The sequence below is a fragment of the Canis lupus genome, chromosome 36 (genome assembly GCF_003254725.2).
Source record: "Canis lupus dingo isolate Sandy chromosome 36, ASM325472v2, whole genome shotgun sequence".
Lineage (NCBI taxonomy): Eukaryota > Metazoa > Chordata > Mammalia > Carnivora > Canidae > Canis > Canis lupus.
In genome coordinates this window covers 22,376,243-22,396,255 of record NC_064278.1, presented here as the reverse complement: position 1 = coordinate 22,396,255, position 20,013 = coordinate 22,376,243, and the positions used below count along the sequence as shown (strand labels likewise).

Here is a 20,013-nt window from a genome sequence, read left to right as displayed (position 1 = left end):
ATCTTACTGACATGTTAAACTAAAAAAATAGGCACAAAAACTAAGAGGGACTATATAATTTCAACTATACATGGGCACAGAGAGGTGACAAGGAAATGTAGCAAATGATAATAGTGAAAATTTAAGGATGTTGGAATTACAGAAGATATTTATTTTTTCTTTATATTTTTAGCATTATCAAACTTCTACATTAAACCTATATTATTTTAAGATTTTATTTATTGAGAAAGAGAGAGAGGAAGAGCACAAGTGGGGGAAGGGGAGAGAGAGAGAGAATCTCAAGCAGGCTCCTCCCTGAGCATGGAGCCTGATGCTGTGCTTGATGTCATGACCCCAAGATCACAACCTGAGCTGAAATCAAGAGTCAGCTGCTTAACTGACTAAAATCACCCAGGCACCCCTAAATATATTATTTTATAATAAATGTTATTTGTAAAAATCTCATCTTGAAAGAGACTGAGCATTATGAATTTCCTACTTTTATTAATAAGAATGATACAATGTCGCTTTGCTTAAATTAAAATCCTTATCTTCTCTCTTTCCAGTTCCTCCCAGGATAGACCTGAGTGTGGCTATGAAATCTTTGCTTACCGTGAAAGCTGGGACTAATGTTTGCCTGGATGCTACTGTTTTTGGTAAACCAATGCCAACAGTCTCTTGGAAGAAGGAGGGCACACTCCTGAAACCATCAGAAGGCATAAAGATGGCCATGCAGCGGAACCTGTGCACCCTGGAGCTGTTCAGCGTGAACAGAAAGGACTCAGGCGACTATACCATTACTGCCGAAAATTCAAGCGGCTCCAAATCAGCCACAATTAAGCTTAAAGTGTTAGGTAACTAAAGTGCTTATTTAGAATTTGATGTTCTACTTTGGTTAATGTGATGTAATAGAATTTACAAAATCCTATGTGAGAAAAGATACATACCCTGATGTATCTTTTGTAATGAGAGACTTATTCTCATCACAGGGCAATGGCATTTTAGAGCTGAAAAGAGCATTAGAAGTCCAGTTACAAAGCTTACATATAAGGAAATTAAGACTCTGAAAAACTATGTACCTTTGAAGGTCATATAGGAACTTAATGATAATAGAAAGACTGCAGCCAGGTCTCCAGACCTCCAATCTACTCATTCCCCATTTCACATGTGTTAGTGAAAGACTTCACTTGCCTTTCTTATTCTCTCTCAGATAAACCAGGTCCTCCAGCATCTGTTAAAATCAACAAAATGTATGCAGATCGTGCAATGCTTTCTTGGGAACCTCCTCTTGAAGACGGAGGCTCAGAAATCACCAACTATATTATTGACAAACGTGAAACAAGCAGACCCAACTGGGCACAGGTCTCGGCGACTGTGCCCATTACCAGCTGCAGCGTGGAGAAACTTATAGAGGGCCATGAGTATCAGTTCCGAATTTGTGCTGAGAATAAATATGGAGTGGGGGATCCAATCTTCACAGGAACCAGCAGTTGCTAAGAACCCATATGGTAGGAATGTTTTCCTCTAGTTTTTCATTTTATTTTTTTTAAAGGTTACCTGTTAGAAGGGCATATTAACTTTTCGATCAATCTCTGCAGACCCACCCGGGCGCTGCGATCCTCCTGTTATTAGCAACATAACCAAAGATCACATGACAGTCAGCTGGAAACCACCAGCAGATGATGGCGGCTCACCTATCACTGGCTACTTGGTAGAAAAGAGAGAAACCCATGCAGTTAACTGGACTAAAGTCAACAGGAAACCTGTTATAGAAAGAACAATAAAAGCAACAGGTCTCCAAGAAGGCACCGAATACGAGTTCCGAGTTACAGCTATAAATAAGGCTGGACCAGGGAAACCCAGTGATGCATCCAAAGCTGCTTATGCCCAGGACCCTCTGTGTAAGTTTTCGTGAAAGAGTCCCATTTCTTATGTAATAATCAACCCTGAACAACCACCAATGAGATTTTAATGACATTTTTCGGTTACTTCTCCTCAGATCCTCCTGGCCCACCAGCTTTTCCCAAAGTATACGATACCACCCGCAGCTCTGTGAGTCTATCGTGGGGCAAGCCAGCCTATGACGGTGGTAGCCCTATCATTGGTTACCTTGTCGAAGTAAAACGAGCTGACTCTGATAACTGGGTGAGGTGCAATTTACCACAGAAGCTACAGAAAACCCGCTTCGAGGTTACTGGCCTAATGGAAAACACAGAATATCAGTTCCGTGTGTATGCTGTTAATAAGATTGGATACAGCGACCCCAGTGATGTGCCAGACAAACACTGTCCCAAGGACATCTTAAGTAAGTGTCTATGACCACGAGAAATAGAGTTTTTCTCATTGGTCATATAATAAAAGGCAGGACAGAAGTCCCTTATGTAGATTTGTTTATTTATGAGCATTAGAGTTGGCAGCTCTCAGAGTACATTGTAGGAGAGCTGGGTTGGTACTTTAAGGTATTGTATACGGACCAAATGGAATGCAGGCTTATCTGCGGCTCTGAAAAGCCTTTCATGCTTGCATGAGAACTCGTGTCTTCAAAAGAATATGGAATATAGGAATTTAAGTCTGAAAATAAAGAGGTTTTGTTTTTTTTTTAAACTAACGTAGTGAGCTACTTGGCATTCTAATGGGTTTTTTTTTTCCTCTTCTAATCCACCCTCTCTTCATAAGTATGTAATTGTAGGCTCTCCATCCTAATTTCCCTTCTCATCATTTCTTCTATTTGCTTATTTCCCATAACCATTTCTTCTTTTATTTTGAATTATTTGGTATTATACTTCACCCCCTATGTATTATTCTTCCCATGATGAAATAAAGAAAGAGAGAATATAGAGCAGAGAGTCTTTACTGGATCTAGAAAAGAAAAACAAGAATGAAAGAGAGCCAAGAATCAATTATCTACATTTAACATACAGAGTTTGAGAGTGTGGAAGGTTCGTGAGAAGAGGAAGAGAGGAGGTACAGATCCTTCAGGGAAAAGTTGTTCTAGCCTGTAGGAGAAGTAGAATGTTGGAAGATGGATAGAGTACTGAAATAGTTGACAAAAGTTTTGAGGATCATACTAAGAATTTTTTAAAGACCAAGAAATCAGTTCTGGAAAAGAACCTTACTTCAGGAGTGATGAGGCTAGTCCTTGGAAATACACCTGACCATTAAATTATTAACTTTGAACAGTTCCACCTGAGGGAGAACTCGATGCTGATTTGAGGAAAACACTCATACTACGTGCCGGAGTTACAATGAGACTGTATGTACCAGTAAAAGGACGTCCACCTCCAAAGATAACTTGGTCTAAGCCAAATGTCAATCTAAGAGAAAGGATTGGACTTGACATAAAATCAACAGACTTTGACACTTTCTTGCGCTGTGAAAATGTGAACAAATATGATGCAGGAAAATATATCTTGACTCTGGAGAACAGCTGTGGTAAAAAGGAATACACCATCGTAGTGAAAGTGCTTGGTAAGTCTATTTGAAGAAAACAATCGTATGTTAAAAATGTGGTCTGTGTATTTTTTATATATTCATTTCTCATTTACCCACGATTTGTCCAGATACTCCTGGGCCACCTGTCAATGTCACTGTTAAGGAAATATCCAAAGACTCTGCTTATGTTACCTGGGATCCTCCCATTATTGATGGCGGAAGTCCCATCATAAACTATGTGGTAGAAAAACGTGATGCAGAGAGGAAGTCCTGGTCTACGGTGACAACTGAGTGCTCAAAAACAAGCTTCAGAGTGTCCAACTTGGAGGAGGGAAAATCCTACTTCTTCAGGGTGTTTGCTGAAAATGAGTATGGCATTGGTGATCCTGGTGAAACACGTGATGCCGTCAAAGCTTCCGGTAAGCAAATGAGCTACTACCCCATCATTTTGAGTGACCTCTTACCTTGGTTTTCTGAGGCTTACACTTACCATTTCTCCTTTGCTTTAGAAACTCCTGGACCAGTTGTGGACCTGAAAGTGATATCCGTAACTAAGTCGTCCTGTAACATTGGCTGGAAAAAGCCTCGCAGTGATGGTGGAAGTCGAATTATTGGATATGTAGTGGATTTCCTGACTGAGGATAATAAGTGGCAACGTGTTATGAAATCATTAAGCTTACAGTACTCCGCAAAAGATTTGACTGAAGGCAAGGAATATACCTTCAGAGTGAGTGCTGAGAATGAAAATGGAGAAGGAACCCCAAGTGAAATCACTGCTGTGGCAAAGGATGATATTGGTAAGTCGTTAGCCACGCATCTTTATAAATTTCCTTTTATTGTCATCAAAAATGCACTCTTGAGCCCACTCACTGGCTTCTATTTTAAAGAAATCCTTTTAAAAATTTTAATGATCTAAAGAAATTGATTATCTGGTCTGAAAAATGAGAATAATTCATCTGTGCTATTTAACAGTGGCTCCTGACCTTGACTTAAAGGACATACCTGATTTGTGCTACTTGGCTAAAGAAAACAGCAACTTCCGTCTTAAGATCCCCATAAAGGGCAAGCCAGCTCCATCAGTATCCTGGAAGAAAGGGGAAGATCCTCTAGCAACTGACACAAGAGTCAGTGTCGAGTCCACTGCCGTTAACACAACTCTTGTGGTACACGACTGCCAAAAATCTGATGCTGGGAAATACACAATCACGCTGAAGAATGTTGCCGGCACCAAGGAAGGAACTCTCTCTATAAAAGTTGTTGGCAAGCCTGGCATCCCCACAGGACCGATCAAATTTGAAGAAGTCACAGCAGAAGCCATAACCTTAAAGTGGGGTCCTCCAAAGGATGATGGAGGTTCTGAGATCACCAACTATATCCTAGAGAAGAGAGATTCTGTAAACAACAAGTGGGTGACGTGTGCCTCAGCTGTCCAGAAAACCACCTTCAGAGTAACCAGACTTCACGAGGGCATGGAATATACCTTCAGGGTCAGTGCCGAAAATAAATATGGTGTAGGAGAAGGCCTGAAATCAGACCCAGTTGTTGCTAAACATCCATTTGGTAAGTATCCCAGAGTCAGAAAACACAAAGCGAAATATGTTTTTGAGGAAGTGCCCTACTCCTAAATCTTGCATCATTTACTCTTTCCCAGATGTGCCTGATGCTCCCCCACCTCCTAATATCGTGGAAGTCAGACATGATTCGGTATCTCTAACTTGGACTGACCCCAGGAAAACCGGTGGCTCCCCAATTACAGGTATTTAATTTGCTCTAATCCTATAGCTTCTACATTAGTGTTTCTTCTAAATCTTCCTCCCTGAAAAGACGCTGAATGTATGCTCTTAATTTATAGCACTACCCACACAGATGGTAACGTTTTTGCCTTTCAGTACATCAAGCATGAATTAAGCTCATACTTGATTTCAATGAAAATCTCCTAATAGTTAATAAGAAAAGTCTTTCTGAGTGACATCTATTTTTGTAAGTTAGAATTTTTCAACAGAAGGTGGAATAAATGCATAGATTCCAAGAGAAAAGAAAATAGTCCTTAGCTAAAAAAGTGTAGATGCTATCAAGAATGACTATTTCTTCCATATTATGTGGAACTATCTGGGCAAAAACATGTATTCAAGAATCAGGTTGGCATTTGTGTTTCCTACCTGAATTGACAAATTCACCGGCTCTATTTTGTAGGGTATCATATTGAATTCAAGGAAAGAAACAGCCTAATGTGGAAGAGAGCTAACAAGACTCCTATCAGGATGAAAGACTTCAAAGTGACAGGATTAACTGAAGGTCTTGAATACGAATTCCGAGTTATGGCAATCAATTTAGCAGGAGTAGGCAAGCCAAGCCTGCCGTCAGAGCCAGTTGTGGCACTTGATCCGATTGGTAAGTCATTACACAAAGAAAGGCCCATGTGTGTGTTCTGCATAAAAAAAAAAAAAACACTGGTATTTGACTGGCTTTTTGCTTCATTTTAGATCCTCCTGGCAAACCTGAGGTTATTAATGTAACAAGGAATTCAGTGACCCTCATTTGGACTGAACCCAAATATGACGGTGGTCATAAGCTGACTGGATATATAGTGGAGAAGCGGGATCTACCCTCTAAATCTTGGACGAAAGCCAACCATGTTAATGTCCCAGATTGTGCCTTTACCTGTCACTGACCTTGTTGAAGGTGGAAAATATGAATTCAGAATTAGAGCAAAGAATACAGCAGGTGCTATCAGTGCTCCCTCAGAAAGTACAGGAACCGTTATTTGCAAGGATGAATACGGTGAGTCTACTTTACTTTTCATGTACGTAAAAAAATAGAAAATTAAGCCTCCTTCCTTTTCTGATTAAAATGTATTTTTTTCTTTGCAGAGGCACCGACCATTGTCCTTGATCCCACAATAAAAGACGGGCTGACAATTAAAGCAGGAGATACCATTGTTTTGAGTGCCATTAGCATTCATGGCAAGCCCCTTCCAAAGTCGAGTTGGTCTAGGGCAGGAAAAGACATTAGACCATCAGATATCGTTCAGATATCTTCGACCCCAACATCTTCCATGCTTACTGTCAAGTATGCCACTAGAAAAGATGCAGGTGAATATACCATTACTGCTACCAATCCTTTTGGCACAAAGGAGGAACACGTGAAGGTAACAGTCCTCGATGTACCTGGTCCGCCCGGTCCCATTGAAATCAGTAACGTTTCTGCTGAAAAAGCAACGCTTACGTGGACACCGCCATTGGAGGATGGCGGCTCACCAATTAAGTCCTATGTCCTTGAAAAGAGAGAAACCAGTCGACTTTTGTGGACAGTGGTTGCTGAAGACATTCAGTCTTGCAGGCATGTGGCAACCAAACTTATCCAAGGGAATGAGTACGTCTTCCGGGTCTCAGCTGTCAACCAGTATGGGAAAGGAGAACCTGTACAGTCGGAACCTGTCAAAATGGTGGACAGATTCGGTATGTAGAGCACATGAGGGAGCGGACACGTTAACATTTGCAGCACCGTTTATGAAAGCATGGATTTCTCATAAATATGCTTCCTTTTCAGGTCCCCCTGGCCCTCCTGGAAAACCAGAGGTATCAAATGTCACTAAAAACACTGCCACTGTCAGTTGGAAAAGACCAGTGGATGACGGTGGTAGTGAAATCACAGGATATCACATCGAAAGGAGAGAAAAGAAAAGCTTACGGTGGGTGAGAGCAACAAAGATGCCAGTTTCGGATCTCAGATGCAAAGTAACAGGACTGCAAGAAGGAAACACCTACGAATTCCGGGTCAGTGCGGAAAACAAAGCCGGAATTGGTCCACCTAGCGAAGCCTCAAATCCTGTCCTGATGAAAGACGTAGCATGTTAGTATTTTTTTTTTTTCCACACCACTCATTTGGAAGTGCCAATATCTCAGCCAAGTTATCCAAAAGCCAAACTCCTAATATACACTTTGGTGTCTTTGCTTCTGTTTCAGATCCCCCAGGCCCACCTTCAAATGCACGTGTCACCGACACTACCAAAAAATCTGCTTCTTTAGCATGGGGCAAGCCTCATTATGACGGAGGACTTGAAATCACTGGCTATATTGTAGAGCATCAAAAAGTAGGAGATGAGGCCTGGATAAAAGATACAACAGGAACTGCTCTCCGAATCACTCAATTTGTTGTCCCTGATCTGCAGACCAAAGAAAAATATAATTTTAGAATCAGAGCCATCAATGATGCAGGTATCGGGGAGCCAGCAGTGATTCCAGACGTTGAAATTGTGGAACGGGAAATGGCTCCTGATTTTGAACTAGATGCTGAGCTTCGAAGAACACTGGTTGTTAGAGCAGGACTCAGTATTAGAATATTCGTGCCAATTAAAGGTCGTCCTGCTCCTGAAGTGACGTGGACCAAAGACGACATCAACCTGAAAAACCGAGCTAACATTGAGAATACGGAATCATTTACTCTTCTCATTATACCAGAATGTAACAGATATGACACTGGTAAATTTGTCATGACCATCGAAAACGCTGCTGGGAAGAAAAGTGGCTTTGTTAATGTCAGAGTCTTGGATACCCCAGGACCTGTCCTTAACCTGAGGCCTACTGACATCACAAAGGACAGTGTCACCCTGCACTGGGACCTTCCTCTGATAGATGGGGGCTCACGTATAACAAACTACATCGTGGAGAAACGAGAAGCAACACGGAAATCTTACTCCACAGTCAGCACGAAGTGCCACAAATGCACATATAAAGTTACTGGCTTGTCGGAAGGTTGTGAATACTTCTTCAGAGTGATGGCAGAAAACGAATATGGAATTGGTGAGCCAGCAGAAACAACAGAACCCGTGAAAGCCTCTGAGGCACCATCACCACCAGATAGTCTGAACATTATGGACATAACTAAGAGCACAGTCAGCCTGGCGTGGCCTAAACCAAAGCACGATGGTGGCAGTAAGATCACTGGCTATGTAATTGAAGCCCAGAGAAAGGGCTCTGACCAGTGGACTCACATCACAACCGTGAAAGGGCTAGAATGTGTGGTGAAGAATCTAACAGAAGGAGAGGAATATACCTTCCAAGTGATGGCTGTGAACAGTGCAGGAAGAAGTGCCCCTAGAGAAAGCAGACCTGTCATTGTCAAGGAGCAGACAATGCTTCCAGAATTGGATCTGCGTGGCATTTATCAGAAATTGGTCATTGCCAAAGCTGGTGACAACATCAAAGTTGAAATTCCAGTGCTTGGTCGGCCAAAGCCCACAGTCACGTGGAAAAAAGGAGACCAGATTCTTAAACAGACACAGAGAGTTAATTTTGAAAATACAGCAACTTCAACCATCTTAAATATCAACGAGTGTGTAAGAAGTGATAGCGGGCCCTATCCATTGACAGCAAGGAACATTGTAGGAGAGGTTGGTGATGTCATCACCATTCAAGTCCACGATATCCCAGGGCCACCCACTGGACCAATCCGATTTGATGAAGTCTCATCTGATTTTGTAACCTTCTCTTGGGACCCGCCCGAGAACGACGGAGGTGTACCAATAAGCAACTACATAGTAGAAATGCGGCAGACCGACAGCACTACATGGGTTGAACTAGCAACCACCGTCATACGCACTACCTATAAAGCCACTCGCCTCACTACTGGAGTGGAGTATCAATTCCGGGTAAAAGCACAAAATAGATATGGAGTTGGACCAGGCATCACATCAACACCTATAGTTGCCAACTATCCATTTAAGGTTCCTGGGCCTCCTGGAACCCCTCAGGTGACTGCAGTTACCAAAGATTCTATGACAATTAGCTGGCATGAGCCTCTTTCTGATGGTGGAAGCCCCATTTTAGGATATCACATTGAAAGAAAAGAACGAAATGGTATTCTCTGGCAGACCGTGAGCAAAGCATTGGTGCCAGGCAACATTTTCAAATCTAGTGGACTTACAGATGGTATTGCTTATGAATTCCGAGTGATTGCAGAAAACTTGGCAGGCAAAAGCAAGCCAAGCAAGCCATCTGAACCTATGCTTGCTTTAGATCCCATTGACCCACCTGGGAAACCGGTTCCTCTGAATATTACTAGACACACAGTGACACTTAAATGGGCTAAGCCTGAATACACTGGAGGCTTTAAAATTACCAGTTATATAGTTGAAAAGAGAGACCTTCCCAATGGACGGTGGCTAAAGGCCAACTTCAGCAATATTCTGGAGAATGAATTTACAGTCAGCGGCCTAACAGAAGATGCTGCCTACGAATTCCGAGTGATTGCCAAAAACGCCGCTGGTGCTGTTAGTCCACCGTCTGAGCCATCAGATGCTATCACGTGCAGGGATGACATTGAAGCACCAAAGATAATGGTGGACGTTAAGTTTAAAGACACAATAATATTAAAAGCAGGAGAAGCATTCAAGCTAGAAGCTGACGTTTCAGGTCGCCCACTTCCAACGATGGAATGGACCAAAGATGGAAAGGAGCTTGAAGGCACAGCAAAGCTAGAAATAAGAATTGCAGATTTCTCTACTTATCTGATAAACAAAGATTCAACAAGAAGGGACAGCGGTGCGTATATCCTCACAGCAACTAATCCTGGTGGGTTTGCTAAACACATTTTCAACGTCAGAGTCCTCGATAGACCAGGCCCACCTGAAGGACCTTTAGCTGTATCTGAAGTGACAGCAGAAAAATGTGTACTGTCGTGGTTGCCTCCACTGGACGACGGAGGTGCCAAGATTGAACATTACATAGTTCAGAAACGTGAGACCAGCAGATTGGCGTGGACAAATGTCGCCTCAGAAGTCCAAGTGACAAAGCTGAAGGTCACTAAGCTTTTGAAAGGCAATGAATACATATTCCGTGTCATGGCTGTAAATAAATACGGAGTTGGAGAGCCACTGGAATCAGAGCCTGTGCTTGCCGTAAATCCATTCAGACCCCCTGATCCACCCAAAAACCCCGAAGTTACAGCCATCACTAAAGACTCGATGGTTGTCTGCTGGGGACATCCTGACTCCGACGGTGGAAGTGAAATCATCAATTATATCGTAGAACGGCGTGATAAAGCTGGGCAACGCTGGGTGAAATGCAACAAAAAGACTCTTACTGATTTGAGATACAAGGTGTCTGGACTAACAGAAGGGCATGAGTATGAGTTCAGGATCATGGCTGAAAACGCCGCTGGAATTAGCGCACCGAGTTCCACGAGTCCATTTTATAAAGCTTGTGATGCTGTGTTTAAACCCGGCCCACCAGGGAACCCACGCGTTCTAGATACAAGCAGATCATCCATTTCAATTGCTTGGAATAAACCGATCTACGATGGTGGCTCAGAAATCACTGGGTACATTGTCGAGATTGCCCGGCCCGAGGAAGATGAGTGGCAGATTGTCACTCCACCAGCTGGGCTCAAGGCAACTTCTTACACCATCACCAACCTCGTAGAGAATCAGGAATATAAAATCCGCATCTATGCCATGAACTCCGAAGGGATGGGAGAGCCTGCGCTGGTTCCTGGGACCCCGAAGGCTGAAGAGAGGATGCTGCCTCCAGAGATTGAGCTGGACGCTGACCTGCGCAAAGTTGTCACCATAAGAGCTTGTTGCACCCTGAGACTGTTTGTCCCCATCAAAGGCAGGCCAGCCCCTGAGGTGAAGTGGACCCGGGAACACGGAGAGTCCTTAGATAAAGCCAGCATCGAATCCACGAGCTCTTACACCCTGCTCATCGTCGGAAACGTAAACAGATTCGACAGTGGCAAATACATACTCACGGTAGAAAACAGCTCGGGCAGCAAGTCTGCGTTTGTCAATGTTAGAGTCCTAGACACCCCAGGCCCCCCGCAGGACCTCAAGGTGAAGGAGGTCACTAAGACATCTGTCACGTTGACGTGGGAGCCTCCTCTCCTTGATGGCGGTTCGAAAATAAAGAACTATATTGTTGAAAAGAGGGAATCAACCAGAAAAGCATATTCAACTGTTGCAACAAATTGCCACAAGACGTCCTGGAAGGTAGACCAGCTTCAGGAAGGGTGTAGTTACTATTTCAGGGTTCTTGCTGAGAACGAATATGGCATCGGGCTGCCTGCCGAAACTGCGGAATCTGTGAAAGCCTCAGAACGACCCCTTCCACCAGGAAAAATAACTTTGGTGGATGTCACCAGAAACAGCGTGTCACTCTCTTGGGAAAAACCAGAGCACGACGGAGGCAGTCGAATTCTAGGCTACATTGTGGAGATGCAGAGCAAAGGTAGCGACAAGTGGGCCACATGTGCCACAGTCAAAGTCACCGAAGCCACCATAACCTGGATTAATTCAGGGTGAAGAATACTCTTTCCGTGTGTCCGCTCAGAACGAAAAGGGCATCAGCGATCCCAGGCAACTGAGCGTGCCAGTAATTGCCAAAGACCTTGTCATCCCACCAGCCTTCAAACTCCTGTTCACCACTTTCACTGTACTGGCCGGTGAAGACCTAAAAGTTGACGTTCCATTCATTGGACGCCCTACGCCTGCTGTAACCTGGCATAAAGACGACGTGCCACTGAAGCAGACCACTAGAGTAAATGCGGAGAGCACAGAAAATAATTCACTACTGACAATAAAGGAAGCCTGCCGAGAAGATGTTGGACATTACACAGTTAAACTGACTAACTCGGCTGGCGAAGCTACCGAAACCCTTAATGTTATTGTTCTTGACAAACCAGGGCCTCCAACCGGACCCGTTAAAATGGATGAAGTGACAGCTGACAGTATTACTCTTTCCTGGGGCCCCCCTAAGTACGACGGTGGGAGTTCTATCAATAATTACATCGTAGAAAAACGGGACACTTCCACAACCACCTGGCAAATTGTATCAGCTACTGTTGCAAGGACAACAATCAAGGCCTGTAGATTAAAGACCGGATGTGAATACCAGTTTAGGATCGCAGCTGAAAACAGATACGGCAAGAGCACATACCTGAATTCAGAGCCTGTCATAGCCCAGTATCCATTCAAAGTCCCCGGCCCTCCTGGCACGCCATTTGTAACGCTCTTCTCCAAGGACAGCATGGAAGTACAGTGGAATGAGCCAGTGAGTGACGGAGGTAGCAGAGTCATCGGCTATCATCTAGAGCGCAAGGAAAGAAATAGTATCCTCTGGGTGAAGTTGAATAAAACGCCCATTCCTCAAACCAAGTTTAAGACCACTGGCCTCGATGAAGGCATTGAATATGAATTTAGAGTCTCTGCAGAGAACATCGTGGGCATCGGCAAGCCAAGTAAGGTGTCAGAATGCTACATGGCGCGTGACCCGTGCGATCCGCCTGGACGGCCAGAGGCAATTATTGTCACACGAAACTCTGTGACGCTCCAGTGGAAGAAACCCACTTATGATGGTGGAAGCAAGATCACCGGCTACATTGTAGAGAAGAAAGAATTGCCTGATGGCCGCTGGATGAAAGCCAGTTTTACGAACGTCATTGACACTCAGTTTGAAGTAACTGGCCTAGTTGAAGATCAGAGGTATGAGTTCCGGGTGATAGCTCGAAATGCTGCAGGAGTGTTTAGTGAGCCTTCAGAAAGCACGGGAGCAATAACAGCAAGAGACGAGGTAGATCCACCACGAATAAGTATGGATCCAAAATACAAAGACACAATTGTGCTTCACGCTGGTGAGTCATTCAAGATTGACGCAGATATTCACGGCAAACCAATACCAACCATTCAGTGGGTAAAAGGTGATCAGGAGCTTTCAAATACAGCTCGATTAGAAATAAAGAGCACGGACTTTGCCACCAGTCTCAGCGTAAAGGATGCAGTACGCATTGACAGTGGCAATTACATACTGAAGGCCAAAAATGTCGCAGGGGAGAGATCAGTTACTGTAAATGTCAAGGTCCTCGATAGACCAGGGCCCCCTGAAGGACCTGTTGTGGTATCAGGAGTGACAGCGGAAAAATGCACACTAGCTTGGAAACCCCCACTACAGGATGGTGGGAGTGACATCATAAATTATATTGTGGAAAGGAGAGAAACCAGCCGCTTAGTTTGGACTCTGGTTGATGCCAATGTGCAGACTCTCAGCTACAAGGTTACTAAGCTTCTCGAAGGCAATGAATATATCTTCCGTATAATGGCTGTAAACAAATATGGTGTTGGTGAACCGCTTGAATCTGAGCCAGTAATTGCCAAGAATCCGTTTGTAGTGCCAGATGCACCAAAGGCTCCAGAAATCACCACAGTGACCAAGGACTCAATGGTTGTTGTATGGGAAAGACCGGCATCTGATGGTGGCAGTGAAATTCTTGGATATGTTCTTGAAAAACGGGATAAGGAAGGCATTCGATGGACAAGATGCCACAAACGCCTGATTGGGGAATTGCGCTTGAGAGTAACTGGACTCCTAGAAAATCACAATTATGAGTTCAGAGTCTCAGCCGAGAATGCTGCTGGACTCAGTGAACCAAGCCTACCTTCTGCTTACCAAAAGGCTTGTGATCCTATTTATAAACCAGGACCTCCAAACAATCCCAAAGTCATAGATATTACCAGATCTTCTGTCTTCCTTTCTTGGAGCAAACCAATATATGACGGTGGCTGTGAAATCCAAGGCTACATTGTCGAAAAATGTGATGTGAGTGTTGGCGAATGGACCATGTGCACTCCACCAACTGGAATCAATAAAACAAATATAGAAGTAGAAAAGCTATTGGAGAAGCATGAGTACAATTTCCGTATCTGTGCTGTCAATAAAGCTGGAGTTGGAGAACATGCGGATGTCCCAGGACCTGTTATAGTTGAAGAAAAATTAGAAGCACCAGACATTGAACTTGACCTAGAACTAAGGAAAATTATTAACATAAGGGCAGGTGGCTCCTTAAGGCTATTTGTTCCCATCAAAGGTCGTCCTACACCAGAAGTTAAATGGGGGAAGATGGATGGTGAAATCCGAGATGCAGCTATAATTGATGTCACTAGCAGTTTCACCTCTCTCGTTCTTGACAATGTCAACCGATACGATAGTGGAAAATACACTCTCACATTAGAAAACAGCAGTGGAACAAAGTCTGCCTTTGTTACTGTGAGAGTCCTGGACACACCAAGTCCACCTGTTAACCTGAAAGTCACAGAAATCACTAAAGACTCAGTATCAATTACATGGGAACCGCCTCTGCTGGATGGGGGATCCAAGATTAAAAATTACATTGTTGAGAAACGTGAGGCCACAAGAAAATCATATGCTGCAGTTGTAACAAACTGCCATAAGAATTCTTGGAAGATTGAACAACTCCAGGAAGGCTGCAGTTATTACTTCAGAGTCACAGCTGAGAACGAGTACGGTATTGGCCTTCCTGCCCACACTGCTGATCCTATTAAGGTTGCAGAAGTCCCACAACCTCCAGGAAAGATAACTGTGGATGATGTCACCAGAAACAGTGTTTCCTTGAGTTGGACAAAGCCCGAACATGATGGTGGCAGTAAAATCATTCAGTATATTGTGGAAATGCAAGCTAAGCACAGCGAGAAATGGTCAGAGTGTGCTCGAGTCAAGTCCCTCGAAGCGGTAATTACTAACCTGACTCAGGGAGAAGAATACCTCTTTAGAGTTGTGGCCGTAAATGAAAAGGGAAGAAGTGATCCCAGGTCCCTTGCTGTTCCAGTAGTTGCGAAAGATCTGGTCATCGAGCCAGATGTGAGACCTGCATTCAGCAACTACAGTGTACAGGTTGGCCAAGATTTGAAAATAGAAGTGCCAATTTCTGGACGTCCTAAGCCAACCATTACCTGGACTAAAGATGGTCTTCCACTGAAGCAGACCACAAGAGTCAACGTTACTGATTCCCCTGACCTCACCGTACTCAGCATTAAAGAAACGCATAAGGATGACGGTGGACACTATGGAATCACAGTTGCTAATGTTGTGGGTCAGAAAACAGCATCCATTGAAGTTATAACTCTAGATAAACCTGATCCTCCAAAAGGACCTGTTAAATTTGATGAAGTCAGTGCTGAAAGTATTACACTATCTTGGAACCCCCCAACATACACAGGGGGCTGCCAAATCACCAACTACATTGTTCAGAAAAGAGACACAACCACCACGGTATGGGACACGGTTTCTGCTACTGTTGCCAGAACCACACTCAAAGTGACCAAACTGAAAACTGGTACAGAATACCAATTCAGAATATTTGCTGAAAACAGGTACGGACAAAGCTTTGCCCTGGAGTCGGAGCCAATTGTAGCTCAATATCCCTACAAAGAACCAGGCCCTCCAGGCACACCATTTGTCACAGCCATTTCCAAAGACGCCATGGTCGTTCAGTGGCATGAACCAATCAATAACGGCGGAAGCCCCGTCATAGGTTACCACCTTGAGAGGAAGGAAAGAAATAGCATTTTGTGGACAAAAGTCAACAAAACTATTATTCATGACACTCAGTTTAAAGCACTCAATCTTGAAGAGGGCATTGAATATGAGTTCAGAGTTTATGCTGAAAATATTGTTGGTGTAGGTAAAGCAAGCAAGAATTCCGAATGCTACGTAGCCAGAGATCCCTGTGACCCGCCAGGAACCCCGGAAGCAATAATGGTTAAAAGAAATGAAATCACTTTACAGTGGACCAAACCTGAATATGATGGCGGAAGTATGATTACAGGTTACATCATAGAGAAACGTGATTTGCCTGAGGGTCGCTGGATGAAAGCCAGCTTCACAAATGTCATCGAGACTCAATTTACCGTGTCAGGCCTTACTGAAGATCAAAGATATGAGTTTAGAGTCATTGCGAAGAATGCAGCTGGTGTAATAAGTAAACCCTCTGACAGTACTGGACCAATAACTGCCAGGGATGAGGTTGAACTTCCAAGAATTTCAATGGATCCAAAATTCAGAGACACAATTGTGGTGAATGCTGGAGAAACATTCAGGCTTGAGGCTGATGTCCACGGAAAGCCCCTTCCTACCATTGAGTGGTTACGAGGAGATAAGGAAATTGAAGAATCTGCCAGATGTGAGATAAAGAACACAGATTTTAAGGCTTTACTTATTGTGAAGGATGCCATTAGAATTGATGGTGGACAGTATATTTTAAGAGCTTCCAATGTTGCAGGTTCTAAGTCTTTCCCAGTAAATGTAAAAGTATTGGACAGGCCAGGACCTCCAGAAGGGCCAGTCCAGGTTACTGGAGTCACTTCTGAAAAATGCTCTTTGACATGGTCTCCACCACTTCAAGATGGTGGCAGTGACATTTCTCACTATGTCGTTGAAAAGAGAGAAACAAGTCGACTTGCCTGGACTGTGGTTGCTTCAGAAGTTGTGACCAATTCTCTGAAAATTACCAAACTCTTAGAAGGGAATGAATATATTTTCCGCATAATGGCTGTCAACAAATACGGTGTTGGGGAGCCTTTGGAATCTGCACCAGTACTGATGAAAAATCCATTTGTGCCTCCCGGACCACCAAAAAGCTTGGAAGTCACCAACATTGCCAAGGACTCCATGACCGTCTGTTGGAACCGTCCAGATAGTGACGGTGGAAGTGAGATTATCGGCTACATTGTAGAGAAGAGAGACAGAAGTGGCATCAGGTGGATAAAATGTAGTAAACGCCGCATTACAGATTTGCGTCTGAGGGTAACAGGATTAACAGAAGATCATGAATATGAATTCAGAGTCTCTGCAGAAAATGCTGCTGGAGTGGGAGAACCAAGTCCAGCTACGGTTTATTATAAGGCTTGTGATCCTATATTCAAACCTGGTCCACCCACCAACGCACACATTGTGGACACCACTAAAAATTCAATTACACTCGCTTGGGGTAAGCCCATCTATGATGGTGGCAGTGAGATCATAGGCTACGTAGTAGAACTCTGTAAAGCAGACGAAGAAGAATGGCAAATAGTTACTCCACAGACTGGCCTGAGAGCCACTCGATTTGAAATTTCAAAACTCATTGAGCACCAAGAATATAAAATACGAGTCTCTGCCCTCAATAAAGTTGGCTTAGGTGAGGCTACATCGGTTCCTGGTACTGTGAAACCAGAAGATAAACTTGAAGCACCTGAACTTGACCTTGACTCTGAATTAAGGAAAGGAATAGTTGTCAGAGCTGGTGGGTCGGCCAGAATTCACATTCCATTCAAGGGTCGCCCAACACCAGAGATCACTTGGTCTCGAGAGGAAGGTGAATTCACAGATAAGGTCCAAATTGAAAAGGGGGTAAACTATACCCAACTATCAATAGACAACTGTGATAGAAATGATGCCGGAAAATACATTCTCAAGCTGGAAAACAGCAGTGGATCTAAATCCGCTTTTGTGACTGTGAAAGTTTTGGACACCCCAGGACCTCCACAGAATTTGACAGTCAAAGAGGTTAAAAAGGATTCTGTCCTTCTGGTATGGGAACCACCCATCATTGATGGGGGTGCAAAGGTGAAGAACTATGTTATTGACAAACGTGAGTCAACCAGAAAAGCATACGCTAATGTGAGTAGTAAATGCGGTAAAACAAGCTTTAAAGTTGAGAATCTTACAGAGGGAGCCATTTATTACTTTAGAGTCATGGCTGAAAATGAATTTGGAGTTGGTGTTCCAGTGGAAACTGTTGATGCTGTGAAAGCTGCTGAACCTCCTTCCCCGCCAGGAAAAGTGACACTCACGGATGTGTCCCAGACCAGTGCATCACTGATGTGGGAGAAACCTGAACATGATGGTGGTAGCAGAGTCTTGGGTTATGTTGTTGAAATGCAGCCCAAAGGAACCGAAAAATGGAGTACTGTTGCCGAATCCAAAGTCTGTAGTGCAGTCATTACTGGTTTGAGTTCTGGACAAGAATATCAGTTCCGTGTCAAGGCTTATAACGAGAAAGGGAAAAGCGATCCAAGAGTGCTCGGTGTTCCTGTCATAGCCAAGGACTTGACCATACAGCCTAGTTTTAAGTTGCCATTTAACACATATACCGTCCAGGCTGGAGAGGATCTTAAAATCGAAATCCCAGTTATCGGCCGACCAAGACCTGAAATTTCATGGGTCAAAGATGGTGAGCCTTTTAAACAAACAACAAGAGTAAATGTTGAGGAAACAGCTACTTCAACTATTTTGCACATTAAAGAAAGTAACAAAGATGACTTTGGAAAATACACTATAACAGCAACAAATAGTGCAGGTACCGCCACAGAAAATCTCAGCATTATTGTTTTGGAAAAGCCCGGACCTCCAACTGGACCAGTTCGGTTCGATGAAGTTAGCGCAGACTTTGTGGTCATATCTTGGGAACCTCCAGCCTATACTGGTGGCTGCCAAATAAGCAACTACATTGTAGAGAAGCGAGATACAACTACCACCACTTGGCAGATGGTATCAGCAACAGTTGCGAGAACAACGATTAAAGTAACCAAACTGAAAACAGGCACAGAGTACCAGTTTAGAATTTTTGCAGAAAACAGGTATGGAAAGAGTGCCCCTCTCGATTCTAAACCAGTTGTTGTACAATATCCATTTAAAGAACCTGGACCGCCTGGAACTCCTTTTGTGACATCAATTTCAAAAGATCAAATGATTGTGCAGTGGCATGAGCCAGTTAACGATGGTGGGAGCAAAGTTATCGGCTACCATCTTGAACAGAAAGAAAAGAACAGCATTTTATGGGTCAAATTAAATAAGATTCCCATTCAAGACACCAAATTCAAAACAACCGGACTTGATGAAGGACTTGAGTATGAGTTCAAAGTTTCTGCTGAAAATATCGTTGGCATCGGCAAGCCTAGCAAAGTGTCAGAATGCTTTGTCGCTCGTGATCCATGTGACCCACCTGGCCGCCCTGAAGCCATTGTTATCACAAGGAACAATGTCACACTGAAATGGAAGAAACCTGCTTATGATGGTGGTAGCAAAATAACAGGTTATATCGTAGAAAAGAAGGATCTACCCGATGGCCGCTGGATGAAAGCCAGCTTCACCAACGTGTTAGAGACTGAATTTACAGTGAGTGGACTTGTAGAAGACCAGCGATATGAATTTAGAGTAATTGCAAGAAATGCAGCTGGCAACTTTAGTGAACCGTCTGAAAGCACTGGTGCCATTACTGCACGAGATGAAATTGATGCACCGAACGCCTCACTGGATCCCAAATATAAAGACGTAATCGTTGTTCACGCAGGAGAGACTTTTGTCCTTGAAGCTGACATCCGCGGCAAGCCCATACCCGATATCGTTTGGTCAAAAGATGGAAAAGAGCTTGAAGAAACAGCTGCGAGGATGGAAATTAGATCTACTATTCAGAAAACCACTCTTGTTGTCAAAGACTGTATACGTACTGATGGAGGACAGTATATTCTGAAACTCAGCAACGTTGGTGGTACAAAGTCCATACCAATCACTGTAAAGGTACTTGACAGGCCAGGGCCCCCAGAAGGACCTCTGAAAGTTTCTGGAGTTACTGCTGAGAAATGTTACCTGGCGTGGAACCCGCCTTTACAGGACGGTGGTGCTAATATCTCACATTACATCATTGAAAAGAGAGAAACAAGCAGACTCTCCTGGACCCAGGTTTCCACTGAGGTCCAGGCCCTCAACTACAAAGTCACTAAACTGCTTCCTGGTAATGAGTACATTTTCCGTGTCATGGCTGTCAATAAATACT

General features: G+C 43.7%; 1 protein-coding gene and 1 long non-coding RNA gene across 2 annotated transcripts in view; one reads left to right on the top strand and one right to left on the bottom strand.

Moving 5' to 3' along the window:
• The window catches only part of LOC112668186 (uncharacterized), a 69,519-nt gene that overhangs the window by 8,813 nt on the left and 40,693 nt on the right, over positions 1-20,013 (bottom strand). Inside the window, exons 2-3 of the long non-coding RNA XR_007408580.1 lie at positions 4,414-4,495; positions 3,902-4,046 (exon numbers count right to left, since the gene is read on the bottom strand). This is a non-coding gene — a long non-coding RNA (uncharacterized LOC112668186). The remainder of the gene's footprint in view (positions 1-3,901; positions 4,047-4,413; positions 4,496-20,013) is intronic.
• Positions 1-20,013, top strand: part of TTN (titin) — a 274,428-nt gene that overhangs the window by 216,820 nt on the left and 37,595 nt on the right. Inside the window, 17 exon segments of the mRNA XM_049106193.1 lie at positions 546-833; positions 1,190-1,458; positions 1,460-1,487; positions 1,578-1,880; positions 1,979-2,284; positions 3,160-3,447; positions 3,540-3,830; positions 3,921-4,208; positions 4,384-4,971; positions 5,063-5,167; positions 5,605-5,802; positions 5,895-6,073; positions 6,075-6,192; positions 6,282-6,869; positions 6,961-7,263; positions 7,377-11,692; positions 11,694-20,012. Of these exon segments, the coding sequence (XP_048962150.1) occupies positions 546-833; positions 1,190-1,458; positions 1,460-1,487; positions 1,578-1,880; positions 1,979-2,284; positions 3,160-3,447; positions 3,540-3,830; positions 3,921-4,208; positions 4,384-4,971; positions 5,063-5,167; positions 5,605-5,802; positions 5,895-6,073; positions 6,075-6,192; positions 6,282-6,869; positions 6,961-7,263; positions 7,377-11,692; positions 11,694-20,012 (16,775 nt within the window).